Below are 17,221 nucleotides of genomic sequence, written 5' to 3'. Positions count from 1 at the left end.
AATTGGAACAAGAGATAACTGAGATTGCTTAAAACATCCTGCAAAAGTGTTTTAGTGCTAGAGCAATTCAAATTGTAGATAGGTTTACACACTGACACAAATCTGTATATTTCTCATTCAGCACTGCCATCACTTCCCAAACAACAAGCAATCTAATTGTTCTGCCTGTGTTAAAAAAATAAAATTAAGCATTGTTTTGCTATGGACGAATGCACTTTTTTTTTGGGAGGGGGGGGGGGTTATTTGCCCCTAGATTTCATAAATGTCCCCTATATTTTCTCACATACAGGTTGACCGGGCTAGCTATCATGTCTTATTCAGAAGTTGCAATACATCTTCTACTGTGTTTTTAGTGTCAATGTATGATCCTTAATTTTATCTCTGCTGAGTAAGCAATATGGCAGTTCCCACATAAATCGGGGGATACGATGAATAAAAAAGCCGCCTCTACAAGCCAACTGGGTCCCGATCCAAAATATAATCCAGCACCCTAATCTCTCCCGTTCATTAATAATATCCACAAAACTTCTATTTTGTTGTCAGGGGTTTTATCTGTGCTTTCTGTCTTCATTGTAGACTCTCGGTAAACGGTTCTTTGTTTATTGCGTGTCCCTCTTATGCATGCAAGGGGCCTGCTACAATAATAGGGGGCCACAGCTGGGCCTGTTGGTCGTTGCTCTTGCTAATTCTAAGCCAAAACTGAATGGGGAAAGGAAATTTGACATGTGTCAAAGCAGCTAAATTGAGTTTTGTTCTCTTGTACCAATTTCTCTCTACTGCAGCAGTCATCTATGTAAATTAACTCCTGGATGAAGTGTACCATTTTTTTTTATTTTTTTTTAGATTGCATCGTTTTCTTATCCTGAAATAATTGCTTTGTTTGAAAAGGTTTAATCAGTGGCCAAATGCTTTTCATAGACTCCGTAGAATGGACATAGAAACAGACAAATCACATTGCATTTATGTGCATTCAACCTGTTTTTTCTTTTTCTTTGGATATTTTTAATCTGTATGTGCTTCTTAAGACCTGGTTACTCTTCTTCCCAACTGAATTGAGAAAAAAAAATTTTTTTTTCAAAATGGTATAATAGTAATGTACATACAATGCAAGTGTGTATGCTAGCATTTGGTACAACTATTTTTATTTTCACATCCGTTGACTTGCGCTTAATGCATGTTCTGCGCGTTATGTTAATGTCAGTGGCTTCATTGCCTCAAGCCATAAAAGCATGCATCATATCAAAAACAATAAGCTGATGTTCCTCTAAAGTTTGATGCTGGTAATCACAAGCAGTTCATGATAAAGTTTTGTATAAAGAAATTGTTCAGTAATGATAACTGGTGATTTTATGGCCACAATTGTGCGTTAAAAGAAGAAACTGCTGGTTAAAAATATTGCATTTACTTTACCCATTGCGTTACCCAAAATTGCAGGAATCTACCACCAATTGTGGGCTGTCTTATGAGTGGGAAGCTGCTGAGAAAAAAAATAAAGGAGATAGATAGTATATATGTATGTGTATATTTGTGTTGCATGATTAGCCGCTTATTTAACCTGTGGTGGTATATAGCTGCTATTGATGAATGTTTCTTTCATGTAGAGAATGGAAACCACTCTCCTCTTCCAAAGTATGCTACATCTCCAAAACCAAATAACAGCTACATGTTCAAACGAGAACCACCTGAGGGGTGCGAGAGGGTAAAAGTATTTGAGGAAAGCTCGTAAGTATACATTAAACCTCCTACAAGTCTATTAAAGCATTTTCTTTGATGTAGAGTTTGAATTCATATTTTTTAGCCTTTTCGGTACTTGGGAGATCGTTTTGTTGTGATTTTTTTTAAATACATGATCACATTCAGATTAATACATTAAACACTTGACACAGGCATTTGAGGACTTTCATAAAAATATGAAATATTGCCATTTAATCGGGAGACCAAGCACATTTACAATCACTATTCTTTTGCAAAAGGAAAAACATTTATAGTACATTTATAGTAGTCGTTGTCTCCTCCACCTGAATTGCATTACATTGGAGAGCAAAATCAAATTTATTCAGGGAACTAGGTACTAGGTCCAGATCAGAGTAGAGGTGCAGCAGGGCAATCCAGCTATGTCTGTCACATCATGGATTCAACATCATGGATTCACAGTTCTAGTTATGAACCATCAAGGTGGTGATACCATCCTGCAACCCGCATAAAAGGAAACTAACCTGATCCCTTGCTTGGCATTACAGTAAAAATAGTTAAGTGACCATGGATTAAAAATGTCCACATTCTGATCCCTGGAAAATCTGCTCGTATGGCAGAGGAGAGAGATGTGGGAATAGGGATGAAATAAAATATCCTTTATATTTTGTCCAAAGTTCCTTTTAAAAATGGAAATTTATTTGGCTGTGTACTGTTAAATAAGAGGGGAAAAAAGTAAGGTCTGCAAGAAAGAAGCTGCTCATAATGGTAGGTATGCTGTGTGACAACCTAAACTGTTAATCAATTTGTATGTAGTACACTATAAATAAATAAAGGAGCACATAGACACATGAGATGTCTGGAATGTATGCGCTCCCCTTTTTTCTATAGCTCTAAAACTATAGATTAAAATCAGGACATATACAAGCCAATAAATTAAAGTTGTCTGAAGGGTGACTTCCCCTGTAAAATGATGATTTGGCCTCTACCTTTGTAATGCCATTCTCTGCATTTTAGTATATGATTGGTAGGCTATGTGGAATTTGTAGCTGTGTATAGATTGTGGGTTTTTATAAAAAAAAATATTTGTACAATCAACTTATGCCATGGAGAGGGTCAGAATCCAAGAACTGTTTTGTGTTTTTTGTTTTTGGTTTTTTTAAATTGTTCATCTTCGGCCACTTTATATTTTAGGTGACTTGTAGTAATGCATTTTAGAAGTGTAGGTACCCCGAGAAACTACAGACAGTAGTTGTTATGATGGGAAAGGTAACACTAGACTAGGCACTACTCCCACTGCTAGTATCAAACTAGTACAATAAAATCCAACTAAGCAGCATTATATACATATAGAAAACTCTCAAATCAAGTGCATAAAACATCACAATCAGAGAAGCAGCTCATACAATAGGCACACGAGAAAAATAACGAACAACCTTTAATGATACTTACCCAAGGGTACCCAAACTTTAACAATACCACATTCACTGGGTTTTTTTTTTGGTTTGTTTTTTTTAAAAATCTGTTAATGTACAATTGCCATTTACTGACACTGTAGAAAGTTTATGTTTTACGTTTGTACTCTGCAGTAGTTGTGTACACTTGCCAATTCAGTAAAAACATGGAATTTGACTACGGGTGACCAAACTTTTACATAAAACTGTATATAGCATTTACCTGTACACAAATTGAATCCAATAATTGTAAAATTGTATCCCTTTTTTGACCCAGCAAAGTAGAAATGTTCTCTTTTTCAAATACCCCCTTTTTATAAGGTCACCCTCATTTACCACCAATCCTATTCTTTGCACAAAATTACCATGCCATGTAATAATTCTATTCGGTATCTCTCTCTATAATGCTACCATTGTTACAGTGCCAGGTTTGGCCGCTGTTTTAATGTGGTCTTATAAAGAGGCAACACTGTTTTGACAATCCCCCACAAATGATTTGCTGTATTTATAAACTGTATATTCTATTAAAATTACTGTTTATGCTTCTCTATCTTCAGACCAAAGCCACTACATGAAATCCCACCTTTCTACTGTCCAGACAAAAACAAAGTGAACTTTATTCCAAAGAGTGGATCTGCCTTCTGCCTTGTTAGCATCCTTAAGCCACTTCTGCCCAATCAGGAAATTACCTTTAAAGGCTCCAACCATAGTCTGACTGTGCCCTCCGGAATCCCTCCGGCATTAGTTCAGAATTTCAGCATGGCCTCCATATCAGCAAACATAGAACAGGAACGCAATTCTCGTGGTACTAATACTCTTGTGTCTCCAATGTCTCTGTTGCACCCTACTGGCCAGATCGATGAAGAGGAAGACTAAGCTGCTCTAATGGAGAACAGTGACTCTTGATGCATTATTGTCATAAGCTGCTTTCATTGCAGACCATATTATTCTCAAGTAAAATGGACAGCATGCCTTACCATTGCTGGTATTGATATTGTCTGATACTGAAAAGGGCTTCAGCTCATTCTTATAACACCTTTTTTTTTTTTTTTTTTTCCCTTTAAATTGTTATAAATGTAACTGTCATAGTAAATGTGGAGCTAGTAGGAGTACTATACCAGTATACCCAAGATATGGCCAAGTTACTGTTATGAATAGTTGGGTTTTCATTGAACCACTGTGGTGATAGGGGCAGAGCTAATAGGCCAGGGATAGGCAGTCTTCAGCTTTATAGTTGTTACTGGATTACTTCTCCCATGATGCATAGCTAGCTGGCGAAACGTTGGACCGCTAGCTGTGGCTCATGAAGGGGGGGGGAACTCTGAAACGGTTGATATGCTGAAGGTTACTCATCTCGCATAGTAGGTAATTCCTAGGTTATTGTAACTATATTGAATACATAAAGGCCAAGAGATCAATTATTTTTTTCTTCTGCATGTGTATAAATTTACAAATGTTTTAAGAAAGTGGAATGTGTGTTAAGTGGTGTGGTATTTCCTATTCATTTCAGCTGTATTCCAGCTGCGGGGACCAAACATATGGGCTATGTTTGAAAACTAAAGTTTATATAAAGCTCCCCTTTTAGGAATGGCAAACTGTATATAGGGCAAAAGCAAGCAAAGAAAATAAAGTGCTAGCTGGTTAGCAAATGTATTTGTATTACATGGCATATGTGGATTCTGCATTGTCAGTGTATTAATGAATCATGATATAAAGAGTCACACACTGATTCTTTATCACAAAAACATATTTCATTAAGAAATGCTGTTACAAGGTTTACAGGTTATTGCGCTCCAAAAAAATGCATCAGTTTTATTCTAGGCACTGTTTTCCTCCTATGCACTTTTATAAGGATCTCTCTTCTTGGTAACCTTATCCCCCCCAACTGTCTGAGCACTGTAAGGTTTATACAGAAGGCATCGGCAGACAACGGCTGTGAACGTTTATCAATATGTAACTCCCAATTTACTTCCCAAGTTGGTGTTGCATAGTTACTTTACTTCCACCATGACATTTACTGTGCTATGCTTTATGCCTCAGGCTTATTAGCTGTGAATTGCTGGATTTTTATTTTTTTTGGGCATGGAAAGACATGGTAGTTACTATTGTGTAGGTAAGGTGCTGTACTTTTTAAAGACAAGGCAAATTTTATATGCCATGAAACAGATTTATTAGTGTTTTATTAAGCAATTTTTTTATTTTTTTTGTGTAGAGGAATCCAACAATCAGTGTTGCATTCCCCTCCATGCACATGGAGGGTTAATCTGTATTACCAGGATGGTTTAAGTTAGTGTCTTGTATGGCTGATTGTTACCCCCTTCCCTCCCATTTATTCCTAGAATCATCTACAAGGCAAAACCATTGAAAATAAAAACACAACTTCTATCCTGATGTCTGTCTGCAATTGTTGGTTGGGCTTGTCCTTTTAAAGTGTTTAAATTATCCAATTGAACAAATCCCACACACTGTTACTGCAAAAAAGTTCCTAAAACATACTCCTGTACCTAATTTGCAGGGTGGTGATAGGCCTGCTTTGTAATAGCAGACTTATAATAAGCTAATGTTGTTTACACAGAAATATGGCATTGACCGTTTCAGATAGGTAAATTAAGCATTAATATTGTATCTATTCTTGTGGATCGGTTTCAAACCAAGCCCAATTAAATGGTTTATTTCTATAGCAATAACTCTTATTTCAAGAGTGAGTGAACTGTACGCCAGCCTTTATTTAAAGCATAGTGATCATCTATTCACACTGTAGCCCAAGCACGGAATGAATAATTTGCGTGTAAGTCACTATGTATCAAACATGGTGAAATGTGAATATCGGAAATAAATGAATAAAACTTTATTTGAAAACCTGAGTGTGCTTTTCCATTTATTTATTTTTTTTTAACTTGGAACTGTGTAACTATTTTTGGAGTACCTGCAATGCCTTCCATAGTAGTTTAAATGGACATGTTTTGGTTTTCCAGCTTTGTTCACCTGACTGTTCTCATTTAGCTTGTGGTAATTATACAAGCATAAAATGAGTTGCAACCAATACCAATTTGCAAAACTTATAACTGCTGCTATTTTGCCATTCAGCCTTTCTACTTTAAAGATAATATGGTTTATTTATCAAACTCTGGCAAAATCGACAAACGGCAATTTGACAAAACCAGGCAGTTTTAAAACTACAGTTTTATTAAAGCTGGTTTTGCCTTTACTTAAATAACTGTTTAAATATGGGTGCCAAAATTGGAGTGAATTGGCAATTTGACAAAATATGAGTTTGATAAACCCAAATGTGTGGGGTTTACACATTGTGGTCTGTCCCTTTAAAATGGTTCTTTAAAAATAAAGATCAGAATGTTTTTCGAAGACAGTTGTTGAGACGCAAAATGAAAAAAATATTGTGAAACTAGGCAAAGTGTAGACATACCCCACTGCTGCTTGCACCTCATCCCTGAAGGTCTTGCTGCTGTAAGAAACAGAGCTGTTGGCTTATGTCTGGAGTTTAACCAGTTACTCTGCACAGCAGTAGTGCAGTCAACCATATTTTAGGGTTTTCTCCACTTCACCTCACAGAAGACAGTTAAAGTTAGAAATTAAAGCAATACTGCAGACTGGATGTGATTTAGGCGATTATAAAGGCATAAGACCCCCACCCCACCCAAACACCCAAATTGTACTCTTTACTGAAATATTATCTGAAGTATACTTTTGATATCTAACTTGATTAGACAATCCAATACAGTAGTGTTGACCATTGTCCAGGTTTTCCAATTCTGGGTCTGGACTAGCTCCATTAACCTAGCTGACTGCAGAGTCACTACAAACAGCTGCAGGCTGCTCCTTGATCCCTAGCTCCAGAGCAGCTCCATACTGCTGCTTCAGCTACTGACTTCACAAAATATTTCTGGGTTTAATGTCAATTTTAAGTATATTTGATGGAATTTTTGCTAGCAATGCTAATTGGATATGTTTTGATTTTTTTTAGATTTAATTTCACAATGTAATATTTCCAAAAGATGAGCTGATATATACCCACAGAATCCTGCTCCATTCTTACTTCTTTTGTTGTGGTCCAGAAGCAAAGTTTTTAAAAACAAATAAAAAATGATCTCCCACTTAGGGCTTTTGATGCTGGTTTCTAGCTCTGGAGCACTGATTACATAATCATCTACATTTATTTTTAAAGTGCCAGAAAATTCGGTAGAACTTCACGATTGAGAACAAACGCAATAATAAAACAAAGCGGTAAGAGGGCCCTGCTTGCTAGCTTACATGACAATAAGGGTTATGTACATATCACAAGATATGTAACATGTTACTGCATGTGGCCACATGCACAGGGCAGCTCATGCATGTGTGTGTGCCAAGATGGCAGCATCTGCGGTGATGGCCAACAGGATGATTTGAGTGGAATTGAAGGTATTCCTTGTATATTATGGATTAGATGCAGGAGTGTGCTTATTCACCAACATATATAGGGGCATTTCCGGCTTTGTTAAAGGGCTCTATTCTCCGTGCTGTACTTTTAATGGGATGCATTTTAGTCCTTCCAGTTGCAGTTTTTTTTTTTGAGTGCATTCCTTGTTGCACTTGAACAAAAGTGTCCTATGTATCTCACTAATAATTTTAAAGCATAAATGAAGCTAAAATGAGTAGTATTTTTAAGATAAAGGCTTAAATTAAGGGGGCAGTTATAAATGCTTTCATTCAATTCAGCACAAGGTCTGGCTGTGCACACTACTAGTTATTACGGTAGAGCAATTTCTGAGGTGTAAGCAAAAATGAATGGGGATTTCAACCCACAGTGCCGTGGAGATGTATTGTGCGAGGCTCCTAAGGGACCTTGTGCAGGATTGAATATGCCCCTTTAGCTGGACTTTGAAGTGAAACTTCTGGCTTACATGTTTTCAGGTGTATCTGTAAAGGTAGACGCAAATTAATAACCTAGAAATTTACTAGGTCAGCAGTGTTTAACGCATTTGCCACTAGCCACATGTGGTGGACTTATGTTGTGACAAAAAGGCAGTACTGTCTCATAAAACTGATCTGCTGGACTACCACAGTGGAAAAAAAAATAACTACAAATGTCTATAGCAGTCTGCAGTGCACATGTTGCTATGGGTAGAAGCTCCTGTGTTATTAAGGATGCTGATGCTAATGCCACTGCCCCTTGAAAGGGGAATGCTTTATGTTTAATATTATCAAAATATCCTGTTGGCTGACATGAGAGGCAGTATTAGGGGAAGATTCAATTCTAAAAACCATCGTCGTGCAGTGTCTCTGAACGGGCGCGAGACATGCAGCTGTTTTTTGTTTTGTGAAAGTACCGCTCACTGCCTTTTACTGTATAAACTAATAAAGCGCAGCCGCAATGTTCTCAGGAACATTGCAGCCAATTGAATCTGCCCCTTAATGTATCTTGGTGTCCTTTTAAATGGGTAATAAAATAGGTGCTGATGTGATAGTACAATTTGCTTCAGAAACATTTACCTCTGCATAAACATTAGGAGACAAAGTGAAATCACATGATAACTGACCATTCACAATGTGATGTGGATACACAATCAGATTTTGCCCCCTGCTGGTAGCTCTTAATATGTTTCCCAGAACACTGCAACTGTTTATTTTGTTAAGAGTTCTGGTTTTGAAAGGAAAACTGAACAACAATGTTCAGTTTTCCTTTCTAAATTTTGTTTTCTAATTTATATAGCATGTTAAAGTAGAATTTTATCTGAGTGGTCCAGACTTCTTGGTGGGGTGAGGCAAGGCAATATCCTCTTCTCAGGTTTGGCTGCCAGTCTGCTCATTACTGCGGAGCTCTAGAAGTGGTACAGATTATGCTGCACCAGATATCTGCAGTAAAACTTTGCTGTCTGTAATTCAGCATTATTTGAACCAGGGTTTTGTGTTTAAGGGAGAGGAACATAGGGTGAACATGCCGATCTTCCCCCCCCCCCTCTCGCAGTCTGTTAATGGAGGTCTGCAGCTCTCATTGTTACTCTTCACACTTCTGCAAATTCATCCTGCAGGCCGTTTCACTTTTCTGTATGTGGAAACATTTTAGTTGCCATTTTGTCCTTAGTTGCTGTGTCTGAGTGTACCCTCCCCTAGGGACAGCTTTAAATGAACCCAAGGTTAGCAGCGCCCCTCAAAGTGGGAGAAAAGCGGATCTTTGTGCTTATTAAATCCATTTCTCTTCCATTTGGAGGACACTGCGTTCTGACCCTTTTATTTTTTCCTGTGTTAAGTTTGAGTGATGGTCTTTGGTTATTTTAGTCCTATGTTCCCTATTGGTGGAGGGGTGTAGTAGCAGCCCGGAATTCACACTGTTTTAAACCCTGCCCAAAAATGTGCACTCGCTTTGTCAGTCAAGACCATGGTGTGTCTTGCAGAGGAAGATCATGTGGGGCTGACTTCTCTATACTTTTCTCCTTTTCCAGTGTGCGGCTATGTTATGCAGAAGTGGCTGCTCTGATAAAGTGATGCTAGGCTTAACCTTGCGGCTTTGGTTCTGACATTCAATAGCAATCCTGGAGGTGGGCTAAAACTGGACTGTTGCCCATACATGTAATAATATACTGTGACTATATCTCCAAATTCTTGGAGTGTTCGTTTTTTAAAAGTCCATTAGTTAGATCAGGGATTCATATTTTAAGTTCTGTTTCTGCTTTGGTCGATGCCAAGTGAGCAGAACTGAGGCATGTTCCAAGTGCCCATGTATGGGTAGGTCAATGTACAGTGGATATAAAGATTATACACACCCTTATTGAAATTGCAGGTGTTTGTGATGTAAAGCCTGAAATTAAGGTAAAGCACGTTGAACCTTTTTTCACCTTTTAATGTGACCCTAGCAATTGTATCCCACTCTTTACTACAAAAAAAAGTTCAAAGTCCTTCAAATTGCGAGTTGATCTTCTGGACTGAGGACTGAACTATTCCTAGACCTTGATCTTCCTTTTCTGAAGCCATTGCTTGGTTGATTTGGATGTGTGGTTTGGATCGTTATGTTGGAAGGTGAAATTCCTCATCTTCCTGACAGAGGCCAACAGGTTTCGAGCCAAAATATTTTGATATTTGGAGCTATTAATTATGTCCTCTATCCTGACTAGAGCCCCTGTACAGCTGAAGATGTGCTGCCACCACCACCATGCTTCACAATACGAGGTATGTCTATTAAATGAGACTGTGATAACACCTAGCAAGCAAAGCAGTCAGAACCGGTTATAACTGCATATGTAGTAACCTTGAACCGGTCTGAACCTGCATGACAAGCTGCAACACTCTGGCGTTCAGTTGATTGTGAGTTGCCATTTAGTTTGGTTGTGTTTTCTGTAGAGTGCCGGAAAAATACGAAGTTTAAAAGTTGAACGTGTCAATTTTAAATTTTTAGCAAAGTTGCACAAAACGCCAACAGAATGTTTTCAAAAGCTTACTATGACCTATGGGTATGACTGCCTGTCTCGTGCGCATGTGAGTGGCACAAAATATTTAGAGAGGGACGTGAGAATGGCGAAGATGATGAATGACCTTGCACTTCAAGAACTGAAACAAATGTAGAAATAATCAGATTGTTCGAAAAGACCGCCGACTCAGTGTTCGAATGATAGCTGAATCCGTAAACATTGACAAAGACACTGTATGGAAAATTTTGCGTGAGGATCTTAACATGACGAAAGTTTGTGCAAAGATGGTCCCAAGGGTTCTTACACCAGAGCAAAAAAAAACGTTGCAAGGAATGTTGTGTTGACATTCTGCAGCAACTTGACACAGATCCAAACCTGTTTCATAAAGTAATCACTTGTGATGAGACCTGGATCTTTCAGTACGATCCTGAAACCAAAAGACAGTCAATACACTGGAAAACACCGTCATCACCAAGAATTAAAAAAGCTTGTCAAAGCAAGTCAAAATTCAAAGCAATGATCATTGTTTTTTTTCGATATCAATGGTGTAATTTTGAAAGAATGGGTTCCAGAAGGCACAACAGTTAATCAGCACTATTATAAGGCAGTTTTGAAAAAGCTGAGAAAAAAGAAACAGCCACAACTGTGGAAAAATGGTTTCTTTCTTCACCAGGACAATGCGCCTGCTCACACAGCACTTTCTGGGAAAAAAATTTTGACCGACAAACACATTACTACACTTGAACATCCTCCATATTCGCCCGATTTTGCACCTTGCGATTTTTATCTTTTCCCAAAATTAAAATCGGTGCTTTAAAGGGACACATTGTGAGTCAGTTGATGCTGTAAAGAAGAAAACGGCAGATATGTTGAAACAAGTGACATAAATTGATTTGCTCCATGCCTTCGACCAGTGGAAAACAAGACTACAGCGATGTATTGGTGCAAATGGGGAGTATATTGAAGTGGACAAACATAACATTTGTAATACCAATAAATGAAGGTTATTTAATCGGTCTCGTTATTTAATAGACATACTTCGTAGGTATGGTGTCCTTTGGGTGATGAGGTGTGGAAAAACATATATCTCTTAGAATGAAGCTCAACATTGGTCTCCTCAGACCATGAGCCATTTTCCCACATTGGAGTGATGGAAGGTATTTTTTTTCTATATATATATATATATATATATATATATATATATATATATATATATATATATTTTTTTTTTTTTTATTTTTTTTTTAAATTTAAACCAACTTGGATGTTTTTTGTGAGAAATGGCTTATGTCTTGCCATCCTACCCCATAGGTATAACAGAATATGGGAAATTATTGTCACATGCAGAGTGTGATCAGTTCCTGCCAGAAATACCTGTAGTTCCCTTAATGTTGCCATTGGACTCTTGCTAGCTTTCCTGATCAGTTTTTTTTTCCATGTCTCGGCATCCGCTTTGGAGAGACATCCTGATCTCGGTAATGTTCTTGTTGTGCCACAGTCTGTCCTCTTATTGTTGATGTCTTCAGTGTTCTATGTTGAATGGAATGCCTTTTGAAATTGATATACCTCCCTCCTGATTGGTACCTAATAACAATGCGTTACCATAGACTGTTTGCAGGCTTCTTGCGGACCACAGCTATCCTAGTAGGAAGCAATCAAGAAAACTGCATGCAATTCTACAGGAACAGCTAATGTTTCTTTAGGGATAATCACAATTGCTTTAATAGTATGATTACATTGGACATGATTTTGAATGTAATTTGTAAACTCTGAACACAGCTACTGTCCCATTATGAAAAGGTGTGCACACGTATGCAACAAAGGGTATCGTCATTGTTTTGTTTTAATTTAAAAAAATGTCTGTTTTTTGCTTTAACTTTGGTTGCGAAGTCACAACCAAAGGTCTGACTACATCTTTATTTTAGGCTTTACATCACAAACAATTTCAATAAGGTTATGTAGACTTTTTAGAACACCTATTTATCATTTTGAAAGGCATTTACAGAGCCGTAACTTAAGCTGGGTACACACTACAGAAATTTTGACCAACTTTTTATGCCGAGCGTTTTTACATGCGATCGATGGCCCGATCGCTCGGTCCATGGACTGCATCCACACTAGCCTTGTTAAGGACGATAAAGGGAAGAGCGGATGTCCCTTTAGCGACTTTTTACAGCCATGTTGTCGTGAGCAATAATTTTAGTTTTGTACACACTGCAGCGACATTTACGGGAAATGTAACGAGATACCAAAGACATTAGCATAAAGGGGCAAAGCTTTCACTATAGTTAACACCCAAAGCAGCATAAAAACAGAAGGCTACACTGTCTCTTCATTCATTCCTATTTCTAAACCTACAATGGCTACAGTAGTACAAGAACAAGCAACTGCAATTTTCCTGCTTGCTGTGGCAAGAAGGCTGCTGGTACGGAACTAAAGAGAAAGAAGGAGAAAGAGAGTAGATATTGTCGGAGCAAAGATTGGTTCAAGAGGAGAGACACGTTCTCTCATATGCCCCTGCTACAGGAGATACGGGACAACAACCCAGATGACTTTAAGAATTTTCTTCGTATGAATGATTCAACTTTTCAGGAACTGCTCCAACTAGTAACCCCTCTCATCCAGAGGGAGAACACCTAATTAAGGAGACCCATACCACCAGAGCAAAGACTGGTCGCAACCCTAAGATTTTTGGCAACAGGGAGAACACTTTCATATCTTAAATACAGCACGGCTATTTTACCTCAAGCTCTTGGCATGATAATACCTGACACCTGTGATGCTATCATCGAAGTTCTCAGTGAGTAGTATATGAAGGTTGGTGAAAAGCTATAGTATTTATTGTAAAAATAGCAGTTTATTAACATACATATTACCATATATAACATTGTAAAAATACATTTAACTTGTAACTAGAGATGAGCGCACTCGGATTTATGAAATCCGAGCCCACCCAAACGTTGCCGATCCGAGTTGGATCCGAGACAGATCCGGGTATTGGCGCCAAACTCAAATCTGAAACTAAGGCTCTGACTCATAATCCCGTTGTCGGATCTCGCGATACTTGGATCCTATAAATTCCCCGCTAGTCGCCGCCATCTTCACTCGGGCATTGATCAGGGTAGAGGGAGGGTGTGTTAGGTGGTCCTCTGTCCTGCTATATCTCGTGCTGTGCCGTGCCGTGCCGTGCCCAGTGGTGCTGTGCTGTGCTGTGCTCAGTGGTGCTGTGTTCAGTGGTGCTGTGCTGTGCCCAGTGGTGCTGTGCTGTGCTGTGTCCTTCTGAGGTCAGTGGTGCTGCTGGGTCCTGTGCTCTGTCCTTCTGAGGTCAGTGGTGCTGCTGGGTCCTGTGCTCTGTGCTTCTAAGGGCATAGTTATTTACCCAATATTCCCCTGTGTTTAAAAAAATAAAAAAAACAAATTGAATTTTTTTTTTAATTACACAAAATTTGCACAACCAATCCTGCAGTATAAGCCCATTGGTACTGCAATATTACCAAGTTCACACATTCAGCAGTAAAAGTCCAGTGGTACTGCAATATTACAAAGTTCACACATTCTGCAGTATCAGTCCAGTGGTGCTGTGTCCTGTGCTCTGTCCTGCTGAGTTCAGTAGTGCTGCTGGGTCCTGTGCTGTGTCCTGTTCAGTCCAGTGGTGCTGTGTCCTGTGCTCTGTGCTCTGTGCTTCTAAGGGCATAGTTATTTCCCCATTATTCCCAAGTTTTTAAAAAATAAAAAAAAAGTTATAAAAAAAATTTAAAAAAAAAAGTAATTGTAACCAAATTTGCAAAACCAATCCAGCAGTATAAGTCCATTGGTACTGCAATATTACCAAGTTCACACATTCTGCAGTATCTTGTGCTACATATAATGGAGACCAAAAATTTGGAGGATAAAGTAGGGAAAGATCAAGACCCACTTCCTCCTAATGCTGAAGCTGCTGCCACTAGTCATGACATAGACGATGAAATGCCATCAACGTTGTCCAAATCCGAAAAGCCCAAGTTCTCAAAAAGTAGCAAAAAGAGAAACTTAAAATCATCTGAGGAGAAACGAAAAAGTTGCCAATATGCCATTTATGACACGGAGTGGCAAGGAACGGCTTAGGCCCTGGCCCGTGTTCATGACTAGTGGTTCAGCTTCACCCACGGATCTTATCCCTCCTCCTCCTCCCCCCCTCCAAAAAATTGTAGAGAGTTATGCTGTCAGCAACAAAACAGCAAACAACTCTGCCTTCTAAAGAGAAATTATCACAAATCCTCAAGGCGAGTCCAAGGGTGTTGGTGGTTGTCAAGCCTGACCTTCCCATCACTGTACGGGAAGAGGTGGCTCGGGAGGAGCCTATTGATGATGTAGCTGGCGCTGTGGAGGAACTTGATGATGAGGATGGTGATGTGGTTATTGTAAATGAGGCACCAGGGGGGGGAAACGGCTGATGTCCATGGGATGAAAAAGCCCATCGTCATGCCTGGTCAGAAGACCAAAAAATGCACCTCTTCGGTCTGGAGTTATTTTTATCCAAATCCAGACAACCAATGTATGGCCATATGTAGCTTATGTAAAGCTCAAATAAGCAGGGGTAAGGATCTTGCCCACCTAGGAACATCCTCCCTTATACGTCACCTGAATAACCTTCATAGTTCAGTGGTTAGTTCAGGAACTGGGGCTAGGACCCTCATCGGTACAGGGACACCTAAATCCCGTGGTCCAGTTGGATACACACCAGCAACACCCTCCTCGTCAACTTCCTCCACAATCTCCATCAGATTCAGTCCTGCAGCCCAAGTCAGCAGCCAGACTGAGTCCTCCTCAATACTGGATTCATCCGAGGAATCCTGCAGCGGTACGCCTACTACTGCCACTGCTGCTGTTGCTGCTGTTAGTCGGTCATCTTCCCAGAGGGGAAGTCGTAAGACCGCTAAGTCTTTCACAAAACAATTGACCGTCCAACAGTCGTTTGCCATGACCACAAAATACGATAGTAGTCACCCTATTGCAAAGCGTATAACTGCGGCTGTAACTGCAATGTTGGTGTTGGACGTGCGCCCGGTGTCCGCTATCAGTGGAGTGGGATTTAGAGGGTTGATGGAGGTATTGTGTCCCCGGTACCAAATCCCGTCGAGATTCCACTTCACTAGGCAGGCGATACCAAAAATGTACAGAGAAGTACGATCAAGTGTCCTCAGTGCTCTAAAAAATGCGGTTGTACCCACTGTACCCTTAACCACGGACATGTGGACAAGTGGTTCTGGGCAAACGAAGGACTATATGACTGTGACAGCCCACTGGGTAGATGCATCCCCTTCCGCAGCAACAGCAACAGCTGCATCAGTAGCAGCATCTACAAAATGGCTGCTCGTGCAAAGGCAGGCAACATTGTGTATTACAGGCTTTAATAAGAGGCACAACGCTGACAACATATTGGAGAAACTGAGGGAAATTATCTCCCAGTGGCTTACCCCACTTAGACTCTCATGGGGATTTGTGGTGTCAGACAATGCCAGTAACATTGTGCGGGCATTAAATATGGGCAATTTCCAGCACGTCCCATGTTTTGCCCACACCATTAATTTGGTGGTGCAGCATTACCTCAAGAGTGACAGGGGTGTGCAGGAGATGCTTGCGGTGGCGCGCAAAATTGCTGGACACTTTCGGCATTCAGCCAGTGCCTACCGCAGACTAGAGGCACATCAAAAAAGCATGAACCTGCCCTGCCATCACCTCAAACAAGAGGTTGTGACGCGCTGGAACTCCACCCTCTATATGCTGCAGAGGATGGAGGAGCAGCAAAAGGCCATTCAGGCCTACACAGCCACCTACGACATAGGCAAAGGAGTGGGGATGCACCTCAGTCAAGCGCAGTGGAGACTGATTTCCGTGTTGTGCAAGGTTCTGCAGCCATTTGAACTTGCCACACGAGAAGTCAGTTCCGACACTGCCAGCTTGAGTCAGGTCATTCCCCTGATCAGCCTGTTGCAGAAGCAGCTGGAGAAAGTGAGGGAGGAGCTGGAAAGCCATTGCGATTACACCAAGCATGTAGCTCTTGTGGATGTAGCCCTTCGTACGCTTTGCCAGGATCCGAGGGTGGTCACTCTTTTAAAGTCAGAGGAATACATTCTGGCCACCGTGCTCGATCCTCGGTTTAAAGCGTATGTTGTGTCTCTGTTTCCGGCGGACACAAGTCTACAGCGGTGCAAAGACCTGCTGGTCAGGAGATTGTCCTCTGAAGAGGACCGTGACATGCCAACAGCTCCACCCTCATTTTCTTCCACATCTATGGCTGCGAGGAAAAAGCTCAGTTTTCCCAAAAGAGGCGCTGGCAGGGATGCTGATAACATCTGGTCCGGACTGAAGGACCTGCCAACCATTGCAGACATGTCTACTCTCGCTGCATTGGATGCTGTCACAATAGAAAAAATTGTGGATGATTACTTTGCTGACACCATCCAAGTAGACATGTCAGACAGTCCATATTGTTACTGGCAGGAAAAAAAGGCAGTTTGGAAGCCCCTGTACAAACTGGCTCTATTTTACCTGAGTTGTCCCCCCTCCAGTGTGTACTCGGAAAGAGTTTTTAGTGCAGCGGGGAACCTGGTCAGTGAGCGGCGAAGGAGGTTGCTTCCTCATAATGTTGAAAAAATGATGTTTATAAAAATGAATAATCAATTCTTCAATGAA

General features: G+C 40.1%; 1 protein-coding gene across 2 annotated transcripts in view; it reads left to right on the top strand.

Annotated features, from left to right (window-relative positions):
- Positions 1–6,010, top strand: part of FAM117B (family with sequence similarity 117 member B) — a 34,207-nt gene extending 28,197 nt beyond the window's left edge. For both annotated transcript variants that reach the window (XM_075180137.1, XM_075180136.1), the window contains 2 exons: positions 1,602–1,722; positions 3,704–6,010. In XM_075180137.1, the coding sequence (XP_075036238.1) occupies positions 1,602–1,722; positions 3,704–4,022 (440 nt within the window). In that variant the 3' untranslated portion in view covers positions 4,023–6,010. The remainder of the gene's footprint in view (positions 1–1,601; positions 1,723–3,703) is intronic.
- The last annotated feature ends 11,211 nt before the right edge of the window (positions 6,011–17,221 follow it).

Source organism: Mixophyes fleayi, chromosome 7, assembly GCF_038048845.1.
Source record: "Mixophyes fleayi isolate aMixFle1 chromosome 7, aMixFle1.hap1, whole genome shotgun sequence".
NCBI lineage: Eukaryota > Metazoa > Chordata > Amphibia > Anura > Limnodynastidae > Mixophyes > Mixophyes fleayi.
This window is presented reverse-complemented; position numbering and strand designations above follow the sequence as displayed.